The sequence below is a fragment of the Melopsittacus undulatus genome, chromosome 3 (assembly GCF_012275295.1).
Source record: "Melopsittacus undulatus isolate bMelUnd1 chromosome 3, bMelUnd1.mat.Z, whole genome shotgun sequence".
NCBI classification, from domain to species: Eukaryota; Metazoa; Chordata; class Aves; order Psittaciformes; family Psittaculidae; genus Melopsittacus; species Melopsittacus undulatus.
This window is the reverse complement of record NC_047529.1, coordinates 63,914,469-63,927,810: the sequence shown is the minus strand read 5'-3', so window position 1 is coordinate 63,927,810 and position 13,342 is coordinate 63,914,469. Positions and strand designations below refer to the sequence as shown.

The following is a 13,342-nucleotide window of genomic DNA, read 5'->3' as shown; positions in this document are numbered from 1 at the left end:
CGTACCATCGCCCCAACAGATGTCAGGGTGGTTGAAGTCCCCCATGAGAACAAGGGCCCGCAAGTGTGAGGCTTTTCCTATTTGTCTGTAGAGTTCTTCATCCACAGGTTCCTCTTGATCAGGAGGTCTGTAACATATCCCCACAGTAATGTGTCCCGTCACCGATTTCCCCTTAACCCTGACCCACAAACTTTCTGTTAACTGATCACCTGTCCCCAGACAGAGTTCCATACTCTCCAGCCTATCCCTAACATAAAGGGCAACTCCCCCTCCCCTCCTACTGGGCCTGTCTTTTCTAAAGAGCCTGTAACCTTCCATTCCAACACTCCAGTCAAAGGAGCCATCCCACCATGTTTCTGTGATGCCTATTATATCATAGCCCTGTAGATGTGCCCACATCTCTAATTCCTCTTGTTTATTCCCCATGCTAGGGCATTTGTATAAAGGCATCTGAGCCGAGCTCCAAATGAAGCCGGCTCAGTGGTGGAGCGGCTAGAATATTACTACATTGCTCTGAGGATTTATTATAGGTGCTGGCAACTGACTGGGTGTGTTGGGATGGAATGATGCTCCCCTCCCCCAACACAACTAGTTTAAAGCATCCTTGACAAGTCTGGCAAGCCTCCCAGCAAAGCCACTCTTCCCTTTCTTTATCAGAGCAGTTCCACCAGCCCCCAGTAGGCCTGGTCTACAGATGTGGGCCCCATGTCCAAGACACCCAAACCCTTGACTATGACACCACCTTTTAACCATTTATTAACCTGTCCAATCCTCCTTGCCTTTGGAAGGTCCTCCCCTGTGTCTTGGAGAATTGTCGAAAAGACTATCTGAGCTCCAGAACCCCTGACCACCTCTCCCAGAGCTCTGTAGTCCTTCTTTATACTCCTCAGGCTACTACTATCTATATCCCTAGCACCCACATGTATCACTAGAAGTGGGTAATAGTCCATGGGACTTACTAGAGCAGGCAGCCTCTCTGCAACATCCCTGATCCGTGCCCCAGGTAGGCAACACACCTCCCTTGCGACCGGGTCAGGCCGACAGATGAGCACTTCTGTCCCTTTCAAGGCAGAGTCCCCTACTACTACAACCTGCCGCTTTCCTGGCGGCACCAGTAGAGATCTTCTGTACCAGTGCACCAGCTGGCTGTTTCTGATGCAAGTGCATTTCCTCATCGGCCCCCTGCAGGACAGCAAAGCGGTTTTGGGTGGGTACAGCAGATTTAGGAGGAAGCCCCTTGCTTTTAATTGCTCTCTTCCTCCTTTTGTTGTTTTTTTTTTTTTGTTACTAATTCCCAGCCTGATCAACATCCTCCTTCTTTCCTCCATGAGTTAGAGGGGAATCTTGAGGCCCCTGTGCTGTTTGGTCCTGGAGCAAGCAGTCCTGCTTCCTCTCTGCTTCCCTGACATCTTGCAGCTTACTGACAACATCCCGTAGCTCAGCCACCTGCTGGAGGAGGACCTCCATCAGGGAGCAGCGAGCGCAGCCCTGCCCATTCTGCACCTTTCCCTCACAAGACCAGTGCAGGCACTCTCTACACTCTGAGCTCTGCACCACAACCTCCCCACTTACCGGCTCTGTCTGGGTGCCTACGCTGGCCACCACCAGGGTGGCCAGGGCAGAGCTCCCAGACCGGACCCTGGTCGTACAGCAAGTGCTCATCATCCCACTCGCCTGCCCACGTGAACTGCCACGCAAACTGCCTCGACCCGCTCTGTTTGCCTGCTCTGTTCACCAGCTCCTGGTCGCCGCGCTCCCTGGGTAGATTTTTAAGCACTCACAGTTGGTGCCTCTCCTCCTGTCTCTGCCCCCGGTGAGTCACCTCCTCGCGGTAGCTGAGCTCTTGGGCAAGTCCTGTCGAGGACTTGAGGCTCCCTCCTCAGTGGCTCTTGTCTCTCTGTGGTGAGGCTCCTGGACGCTGATCTCCCCTGGCTCCTCTCTGGTGTTACAGGTGTCTTTTCTCAAGCTTCTCCCCTCAGCAAGTCATTCATTACAAGACTAAAGAGTTTATACAGACATGGTAGGACCAAAGTAAGCCAGCACTGACAAAATATCATTTCTTGTTTTTTTTTTTTTAACAGCAGATTTTGCACCCTTATTCTATAATGAAAAGTTTTGGGTATTTGCATGTACTGTAATTTCCTGGTTTCTCTAAGTGCATCTTCACTCTCAAGAGTGTAGTTCAGGAAAGAGATACTTAATCTGGCACAAATATAAACCTGGCATTAGCTCAGGAAAGGAATACAGCCAATTAATCAGACACTGTGCCTGAGCTAATAGGTCTTACCTTTTGGATGGACTTTATCTCACCTAAAAGCAGCTGTCTAGAAGTTTGTTGTCTCATCGAAGATACTCTTCTAGGTATAGAATCATAGAATAGTTAGGGTTGGAAAGGACAGTAAGATCATCTAGTTCCACCCCCCCTCACACTATACCATCTCACCCAAGGCTTCCTGATCTCTGTAGTCAGAAGCAGAAACAGACATCTGCAGAGTCAAAACTCTGATGTTTAATTTTCAGATGGCTACAGGAACACAATATCCACTGGGCACAGGGCTGTACTGATTTGGCTATTTTAATCTACTCCCAAGCTAATGTGGTTTCCTAACTTAGGCATCTTTGCTCTGTGTTCCCTAACTCCACAGGCAACAGAGGCACGAAAACTGAGGGAGTTAAGAAACTCTTGTTTCTTATCACAAAACAATTACATCGGTATCTGTTAAAACCTTTCACAGGAATGAAGCTAAAATCTGAGCCAATCCTGCTGCCTGCAGTTGGGGAAAAGGCTGGAATATAGGTTGTCATGACTTTAGTGGAGCAGGCTTGGCACAGACATAACTTGCAAGAACTTTCAGCTCCAGTGCAAGTATCTGCTTAGCATGGATCAGCTAAGCATGATCTTTTCCTTGCTGTTAATTTCCTTAATGCGGGCAAGCCATTACTGATTTGGTTGATATGACAAATACATATTCTTAACGTAAAAAACATTATTTTGCCAGAATTTGAGGTTCTGCCACAAGGCAGAGGTCACACAGAAAAGTCATTGCTTATTTTTTTTTTTTACCAGAGACAAAAGTAGTGTTCTTAGAAATGGCCAAGTTATTGAAAAGGAAAATGTGGATTGAGGCTTCCACGAGAAGTTTCAGTTTGAATGGTTAATATTTGGAAAAACAGTTTAATACAGAAAATATGGTTATATAATGGGCTTTTAAGGCAGTCTTAACAATACTGGTACTCTATAATGTATGTTTTATTCAGGGAATCTGTTGCCAGTGGTCACTTTTAAAATCAGATTTTGTTAAGCCTGTTTATAATAACATAGTTTGTAAAATCTAGCCCACTTTGGTAAGCAGGGTAATTCAATGCAGACAGAGCTTTGGCAGTAGCTCTCAGACCCAACCTGTTTTGCTTGACACACTCTGTCCTTGAGCCTTTTCCCCACCAGCTGCCCTGTTTCTTCTTGTGCCTTCCCCCTGTTCCTCCCTTTCCATAGGCTTTTCCCAGCTGTTGTTGCCACAGATCCACTGCTGGATCTTCACTGGGATGGGAAGACAAAGCAACTGTTTCCACGCCTCCATTCAATGTTTTCATGCTTCAGTTCATGAAACTCCTCCTTAACTTCTCTTCAGGCTCATTTGGTGATTTTCACACAGGGAATGCCCATCAGACAACAGTATAGCTTGAATTTTATTCATCTACTTATAATCTTTTTATTTAAATGTATTTTAAAAGGCTAAACACTTGATAAGCTCTTTACATGTCTCTATAGTGCACATGCTTATTTCCCCATGTATTCATAGTTCGTCTGTAGGTTATCTCCCTCTTTCCCCAAGTACAGTCTTTCTAAACCTGTTAAATCATGCTGCGTATTTGACTGAAGGACTAGAGTTCTGGTGATGTCTTCATGTTGCTGGATTATCTGATCAGGGACACATGCATGTCAGTTGTCTGTAGCTCTCCTGCTACTTACTAGTTAGTGAGTTTATAAATTTGCATTTGTTTTTAGATGGGACTAAGTGAAGTACATGTTGGGTTTGTAGTAGTAGTAGAAGGATGACAACCAAAGCAAGTGATCCAAAAGACTGTTCCATGATGGATTTTCCTGGACAACATTTTCCAAAACTCTTATGCGGTCATTGGCCTTTGTGTGTAATGAAACTCCTGTCATGAGCCCCCTGCCAAGAAATGCTTGCTCTTACCAGGAGACTTGGTTCCAAAAGAAAGAGCCAAATGTCACGCAAAGTGAAACGACAAGCCTTAAAATAACTATGAGACTTAGCCCTACATGGATTCATACATCTGCCAAATTTTGTTCACCCTTACCTACTTGTAGGTAGCTACACTTTTAGCTGGTCTGTGCATGCTGTCAGTGCTATTTCATAGGTGGGAAAGCTGGAAAACCTTAGATTTTCTCAATAACATTTATGCAGGTGCAGTATGACACACAGATTGTTAGTGTGGGTGAACTAATACAGACAGTAAGTATGTTAGTGGTCTGGACAGCACTCTAACAGGGTAGTGTGGGGATGGCAAAAGGCACAACAGATTTGTTATTGCAAGAGTTACTCTTCTAAAGGAGGCATCAAGTGGCAATAGATGTGCCTGAGCAATAATATCAGCTTCTGGCACTGCTGTTTCAGAAGGGAGGGAAGCAAACTCAGGACCAGGACCAGGTCTACCAGGTAAGAGTTTTTCCTTCTTGCTCTTAGAGTCTTTCCCAGGACATTGATTGTGGGCATTAAGTAACATTAACAAATTTTTTTTGTATAAATGAAGCACTATCCATCTGGAGGACTGAGACACCAGTGGGTTTTGAATCCAATGGGAATTGACTGAGCAGAAGCCTAAACACCAGAGTCCCCATTCATTTCTAAAAGACAGGTTGTTTTTCCCAGTTTCAAGAAGTGCAAATGAAATGTCATGAATCAGAATGCTAACAGGATTGCCCCACATTGCTATAAAAATAACCATCTATTTTCAGACATAACTTTTTACATTTGCACATACAACACAGCACTATATTTTTTTCAGGTCCTAAGTGTGCCCCTTTACAGATGAAAGCACCTGTTTGTTTTGGCAAAAGTCTTTGCCGACATCAGACAACTGGGCATTGAGCAGCTGGAGCAGCTCCTTGTCTCTATGACCCAGGAGTACTATTCTTATCAAGGGTGCTCCCCACAGTCCCTTCTGGACCTATAAGGAAAAAATGTCTAATTGCTCAGTAGCTATGTCAGAGCACCACGATCTTACTGTTAGAGGTGGCTCCTCTGGTGAGAGGAGATGCAGGGCAGTTGGAAGAAATGCAGGGTAAAAGTCCAACGAGTAGAAGGAAACATATTTGGCCTCAAAACCATAATTTTTAAGTCCCTAACCTGGAGAAGTTGCCTGAAAAATGTGAGAAGTTGAAACAGAGTTTTGTAATGATTCATTTTTTCATAGAATCATAGAATAGTTAGGATTGGAAAGGACCTCAAGATCATCTAGTTCCAACCCCCCTGCCATGGGCAGGGACACCTCACACTGAACCATGTCACCCAAGGCTTCATCCAACCTGGTCTTGAACACTGCCAGGGATGGAGCATTCACTACCTCCCTGGGCAACCCATTCCAGTACCTCACCACCCTAACAGTAAAGAATTTCTTCCTTAGATCCAGTCTAAACCTCTGCTGTTTAAGTTTCAACCCCCCACTTTTCTTTCCAAAGCCAGTCACTCAGTACATTTACTTCTTTTGACAATTAAAGTACTTGCTAAAAATGTTGCTTGTTTATTTTGTCTATGTGCAAAACTTTATATTGAGAGGATTTCATATCAAAACCTAGCATCAGTGATTTCACCACTAATTATATGCCTGTGCTCTCTGCTAGCTAAGTAGTACTGGTTTGATGTTCCCTGTGTGAGAATCATCTGTTTGTTTCCCTAAAACCAGCTTCCTTTTAAAAACTATTTTGCACACCTCTCTGAACTTAAAGCAATCACTTGGACAAAGGGAAGCTCCTCTAAAGCAGATGTGTTGATAACAGACATTTTAAAAACCTTCTATCTAGTGTCCTTTGTATTTTTCTGAAATTCAGTAATCCTCTTCCCCACTTAGCTTAGTGAGTGCCTGACCCAAAGCCAGCAGAGGTCAGAGAAAAGGCTCCTTCCAAAAGAGTGAGTGGTTACAACACTGCAGGAAAAGGGGAACTTTGTGGTGTGGTCATTTCTTATTTGTCTGCTACACAAATGCTGCTTGGTTCCAGAAAGCACACATGAACCATGTGATACTGCAAGGAAAGTCATGCTAATACTTGCTAATACTGGACTGAGGGAAAAAAAGCAACCAGATGATATGACATTATAAGAGCTGACATTTGTGTGGCATGGATATATATATATATAAGCAACTAAAACTTCAGCACTGAGTTTACACACTGGCTGTCTAGGCTGTTTGACATCACTACAAAGTTTCAGTTGTAGTTCAGGGGATGTTCTTGTGTAAAGTTAAGAGTGTGAAATAAACATTTTCACAAAGCTACTCTTCCTGCTTTCTCTCTCCATTGGTTGTAAAGGCAGCCTAGGCAAGGAGCTTAAACTGGACATGTAAGATCTGGGTGATTAAAACTTAGGAAAATGAATCTTGCTTTGTGAGCTGGATAAGGGGGCTGCTTGCAGCTAATTATACTGCAGCAAATGTGGAACTGGCCTTCTTTGGGCTCTGATATTATAAACAATAAGAAACAAGATAATAAACAGATTTATATCTGTATTTCCCAGAACAGCTTCTTGCACTCAGAGGTCTTGCAGAGATCATAGTTTACACTCAGAGCTTCTTGCACTCAAAGATCTGTCCACAGATCTTTGAAAAATCTATTAAAATAAAAAGACAGTCAGTCAATGCTTCAAGCAATTTAGCGCAGTGGAAGCGCTGGATGCACACAATTCTCACTTTTAGCACCTTTAGTGCCTGACGGAATAGCAAAGCTCAGTGAGTCACCCTCAAACCATGCAAGATCATATGCTTCATTAAACAGGAAACACAGATATATCTCCACTGATATATAATACAGAGTGGAGTATTAAAACGGATATATATTTGTTCTATTTATATTCTTACTGGCAATGTGCAGAAACTGAAACACAGCACCTCCAGCTCCAGGTGGCCAACAGGTATCAGGAAAATACTCCCTACACAGGAACTCTCTCCTTGAGCTAATCGAGATAGCTGAGGTGGAGAAGTCAGGGTTCAATAGGCACTTTTTTCACCCTTAACAAAAACATGTCATCAAGCATTTCTTTTGAATGTGTTCACTGGGGGGTACATCTTTCAGCCATGCCAGTAAGTTAGCCAGTCTCTTGTTTACTACCAAGTACATTGTGTGACAAAGGGCACACAGTGTATGAGAAAAACAAAAGGATATTAATGGGAAAAAGCAAATGTGGCTGCACTACTACATACTTTACAATACTGAAGGTGCTGAGCATCATACAGGATTATGTTACCCAGAATTAGTAACGTCTCAGGCTGGCTGGTGTAAATCAGTAGCATCCCACTGGTTTCTATGGAGCTTTGTTAATTTGTGCTAGCTGAGGATCTAGCCCTGAAATAGCTGTAATAGAAGATCAGCATCTCTAGATTAGTTTGTTCAGTCTCTACCAATCAGCTTTTCTGCTGACACATTTTTTCGTCTTATATGTTGTCACCTTCTGAACTTAAACACCAAAAAAACCATCTGCTTATCAAGACATCACAAAAATTTGCACCTTCCCAAGCAGGCCTTCAAAACATGTTGCGAGCCCACACAGTCTACTGAGCAGGCAAGGAAAGACTCTGTGGTTGGAGGCAGGATACAAGGTGGAGCTCAGCACCATTGCTGCCCCGTGGCAGGAAGCAGCCAACTGAGATGCCGAGACAGGGAAGGGGGAAGCACAGATTTTATCAGGTTAAGACCAGTCTCCTCAGAGGAGACTAAGCAAGCAAACTCCATCCCTCATTAATAGGAGTCAGGAGATCATAGTTTCTTGTGTCAACTAATGCGGGACTCTAAGGAGTAAGATACTGACTACCGCGGAGAGATGTGTCATAATTCATTTACCTGCAGTCTGGTTCAGATGTTGTGTTTTGAGCACGCCACTACTAGGAAAATTGTCCAGCAAGGTCAATGCTACATGCATATAGGACCTGACACAGGTATCTATGCATGTACAGTTCTGAGCTTTGAACGTGCCATTTTAGCTGCTGAAAACAGTCTACCTGGAAGAGCACAGAGCAAAGTGGGAACCTGCTTCTCAGCAGAATACTTATCCTGTACAAAGCTTTGGACTGCCAGAGCTAGTATTCTTCATGCCCTGAGGTACATTGTTTAAAAACAATGTGCGTAACTCTAAGCTATGCAGCAGCCCACAGTGTAGACAGCCACTCAGGATTTAGGCACTTGGAGTTGACTACCCAGCACAACTTCAGATTCCATGAAGGTGCTCCTTGGACGTCTCCTCTTGGGGTGTTTTGCTGGCTCAGCCAGGCTTTGCTTGTGAAACCTGAGGGGATCACATCACATGGTTTATCCTGCATTTACTCACGTATAACACAGCATGACTATACATCAATCAACTAATTTTAGCACTGTTAAAACTGAAGAAAAAAGAATGATATCTTATGAATATACTGACCTGCCTCCACACTCTATCTGCCTTTAAATTCTTAACATTTTTGAAAGGTACATCCAGAGATTGTTCAGAATACTGTGCAATGGCCTATAGTTCCCAAGGTGTTGGTAATGTTTCTGGGGGAATTCCACAACATTTTTTTCATCAGTTGCTCATTTTCAGTACCTTCAGTTTCCATCAGTTACATAACTAAGTGAGCAAAAGTCATTTGCTTGTTTCGCTAATTTACGTAAGAGGCAAGAATTGTACTACATAACTTGACATCTGTGCATAGAATTCTTTTTGACTTTGTATGGCAGAATGGCCCTAAGCTTTCATAGGTGCTGAACACTGCTCTAAGAGAAGACACAACAGTGAAGAAAAGGGCACTGGTAGTCAAAAATCTTATTGTGAAAGTAGCAAATTTCAGCTACATTGTGTTATAGGAGAAAACTCATCAATGTTATATTCTTATTTGTTATATTCTCCATCTTTTAGTAGGGTAAGCATATTCTGGAAAAAAATGTATTTCTTGCTGATATTGTTCACAAAATAAAACCAAGGCAAGGTTTGATTTTTTTAAGTTCTTCTCTATAATGAGAAACACAGTGGTGTATAGGCTGAAAAGGTTTATAATATTTTATATATTTTGTAGTTCTTCAGACCTGTTGGGGAAAGAATTAGTAATGTATCTATATATCTGGTAAAAATATCTCAGTGACCTCATACTCACATTTGTGTAAACATCACCTCATCAGTTCCAGATACTTATACAGGAAACAAATCTGAATGCTCCTCTAGTGTTCTATACTTAGGCAGGTCAGCCGGCATATGTCTGGTCTGTAAATACCCAGTTTTACTTGGATCCTTATTTTAAGGTTTCTCTCTGAAGAGTTTGCTGCAAACATGCCCTCAGCATTTGCCAGTGAGCCTTTTCCAAAGCAACTTGCCCCTGAGGGTTCCTATTAAAAACGCTATTAAACAAAAATTAAATACAAAGAAGAGCTGTACTGGTTGGTAAAGGGTTAGTCAGGATTGAATTACTAAATATTGCCATAATAGTCCTGAACTGACGAAGTATCAAATGATTTTTCATAGCTGTCAGTCACTGTGGTATGTGACCACAGTTTGCTCCATGTCCCAATCCCCATCTTGCTAACAGCTTTCTAAAATCAAAATTCTCCTTCATGTTTTCCTGATAATCTTTCCTAACGTTCTGTAGCATGCAGAACAGACTTTTGACTTTATAGCTTGGGGGGGCATGTGATTATAGTGACATAATAAATTGTATGTTGCCTGGTGCAACAGTGCAATGCTTGCAATTCTTTTGAACAGATAATCCTGAATGTCACATGCTTAATTTTCCAGTTGTGAAGTAAAATAAGGAGGGAGTGTAATAAAAGAAGGTACATGTTACAAAAATAAATGAAAAAAATAGCAACAATTATAACTTGAGCCTTTAGTTAATAATTTTTACATATGTATTTTTTTTAAAAGATATATCCCTGCAATAGATTTTTGGCAACCCTGTATGTGAACAGCATCAAATTAGAGAAAAAATATAGTTTTAGAAATGGGAAAAATGCAGTGGATTGCCAAGTTCAAATCTTGAGGAAAAGCAGAATATTACAAGTCCTCTAGAGGGACAGTATATAATGATTTAGTAGGTAGAAAACTGCGTATGCTACAGGACTCTTTAGCAACATTATTAGCAATGTAAACACAAAGGTAGTGTTTAAAATCACTTTGTCTTCAGGTTTTATGCAGGCTGTCTTTACCACCAAAAGAAACAAGTAATTTATTCACAAATGTATCCCGTGGAGGCATGAATGGTAGTAACCAACCTTCCCGAAGTGATTTGCTTAAAGCTATAATCCATGCAGGCAATAGTAGAAAATACATTTGAATCATTGGTCACTATGTGGTCCCTAAACCAGCTTTCTCCAACAGCTGTTTGATTTTGTTTGCTTTCTAATACTACATGTGTGTCACTGGGATGTTCTCTCTTTTATTTTTCTTTTTTTTCTGATGCAGACAGTGATGTTCCATGTGCAGATTCGGACAGTATTCTTTCAGACATGCTAATGGAAACAAGGAATCAAGAGGGCTTAAACTATTTGGTATTTGTCAAAGAAGGCAACCAAGATCAAGGAAACATCAATTCTGCTGAGCTTAGTTAATTCTGGTTCTATCTGTTTGAAAGACAAATGGAAAGAAGAGAAAAAACTCTACCAGAGAAGACATAAGCCAAGGGAAATATTCTGTACATCTTCATAATTACAGAAATGTCTTACAAAAAACAGTAACTCTCTAAAACTCTAAAACTACTAGATAATACCATAAGGTACTGAATTATGTGTATTAGAATAAGACAACAATTCCATATCTTTTGTTTTTCTACATGTTATTGTCTGGGTGTTTCATAGGAGATAGTTTAAGGGAATAGAAAAATGTAATCTGAGAGCTAGTGTTGTTTAACTGTTGCTGTGTTGATTAAATTTATGCAATCACATATGCCTCAGACACAAGCAATTGTTTCAAAGAGGGAGTACTACTATGATGTTTCAAAGAAGAGACCGAATTGGTCATGAAAAGAAAAAGCAGTTGAAATCTAGCTTCATTGTGCACAAACAAGATTTTATAAATTGAAAAACGAACATAAATTCTTGTTTGATGATCTCCAAATCAGTAAGCAGTTGAGGAAGGGTGACTGGCCTGTCCACTGCTGGCAATGTTCTATTTCACTATTTAATTTGAACAAATGCTTGCAGTCATCTTGACTGTTAGGCTACACTGGGATGGTTCTGTGAACCTAGACAGTCCTGTTTTCTTATATTACTTTTCCTTTCTAATGTTCATCAGCCTTGCATATTATTTTTATCAGGCTGGGTGAAGTGAGGTACTTTTCCTTCGGAGATCAGGTCAAAGTATGTAATAAAATAATATATAAATAATTACTAAATAAATGACAGCAAAAGTTTGCAAATTATGCAGAGCTATTCACTGACATCTGTCAGGAGGCTAGAAACGTGCTCCGAATTTTTGCAAATATTTGATAATGGGGGACACTAAATAGCTGTAGAGGGACTATGTGGTGGCAGAATGTATGCATATTTTAGACGTAACTCCACTGAAATCAAGCTTCAAAAGTTTCTTAAATGGAGATCCAACACAGATGAACAAGAAATATGGGTTTTGACCATTTTACTCAAACAAAATAGAAACTGAGAGCTTTAGAATTAGGATTCTTCGAAGTCTTTGACAAAGCCTATTCAAGCAGTCTATAATTGCATAAATTTTTTCATCTACAAATTAGCATACAAGACAGATTTGCTAATAACAACAATTGAAGCACTTTGCTATGCTCAACAGACCATGAGTGACAAACAAATAAATTAATGCTGTATAATATTTCCTTCCTCTTTGAGTGCTGCTTCATTGGTTATACAGTCATTCCTTTCATTTCAATAACTTAAATATGAGTGATGTTTACTAACTAGCAGCATGTGGTAGCCAGAAACCAGAAAGATCCCAGTTTTCAGTCACTGTACCTGAATGACTTCATGTATGTGCATAATTCCACTTATCTTAGGAGGACTGCTCAGTCAGCAAGCCACAAACAAAGGTTTTGAAAACTGTGGGACTTCATTTATCTTTTTCTTTAGCAGCAGAATCCTGCCAAAATTTTGTCTAGGCAGTGCATTTCACGTTGTGACTGCATCTAAGATGTGATAACCCATGTCAATTCAGTTTTGGGGAGGTCTGAGCTGGAAAAGAATCATGCAAGAGGAAATCCAATGTCCACTGATACAATGTCAGATCTAAACATTACTCCATTCTCCCTCACTCATTTCCCTGCCTTAGAGAAATGAGAATGCCAATGAAACTATTCCACTATATTATGGTAAAGCTGAATTTGATGTGTGTAAACATCCATCACCTACATCCACCCACCTGCCAGGAGTTTCTTAACCCATCACTGTTGTGGTTTAAAACCCAACCTCAGTCTCCCTCTCACCTCACTCCTCCCCCTTCCCCGCTCCCGGAGGGATGGGGAGGAGAACAGAAGGAATGCAACTCCCATGGGTTGAGATAAGAGCAGTCCAGTAACTAAGGTATAACACAAATCACTACTGCTACCACCAAAAAACACAATGATAGAAGAAATAAACAAGAGGAGAGAATACGATACCACCCGCCAAAACGAGCCCGACCTGGAAGAGAGCTAGCTCAAGCTCTTCCAGCCAACTCCCAGTTACCTCCTCAGGCATGACATGCTGTGGTATGGAATACCTCCTTGGCCAGCTCTTGGCCTCTTTGGCTAGTTTGTGTCCTGTCTCTGCTTCCTCCCAGCCTCCCCTCCTTCCCTGGCAGAGCATGAGACTCACAAAGTCCTTGGACAAATCAAACATTTGAGCAGTAACTCAAAACATACATGTTATCAACACCGTTCCCAGCCTGAAAGTCAAAACACAGCACTGCACCAGCTACCAAGAAGGAGAAAAAATGACTGCTACTGCTGAACCCAGGACACTCACATTTCTGTATCACCCTTCTATTTGCACATCTTCCTCATTTCACTTTCTCTATTTCATTGAAGTGGTGCTTCCTCTCTTCAAACTCTTCTAGATGATTCACTTTTTATTCATCAACTGTTATTCACTATCAGGAGGACACCTCTTGTCTTCAAGCAGCCAGCCCCTGATGGCAGTTTTCAT

At 41.5% G+C, this 13,342-nt stretch overlaps 1 protein-coding gene across 1 annotated transcript in view; it reads left to right on the top strand.

Annotated features, from left to right (window-relative positions):
• Positions 1-12,006, top strand: part of ROS1 (ROS proto-oncogene 1, receptor tyrosine kinase) — a 76,735-nt gene extending 64,729 nt beyond the window's left edge. Inside the window, exon 44 of the mRNA XM_031054032.2 lies at positions 10,659-12,006. Within this exon, the coding sequence (XP_030909892.2) occupies positions 10,659-10,804 (146 nt within the window). The 3' untranslated portion in view covers positions 10,805-12,006. The remainder of the gene's footprint in view (positions 1-10,658) is intronic.
• The last annotated feature ends 1,336 nt before the right edge of the window (positions 12,007-13,342 follow it).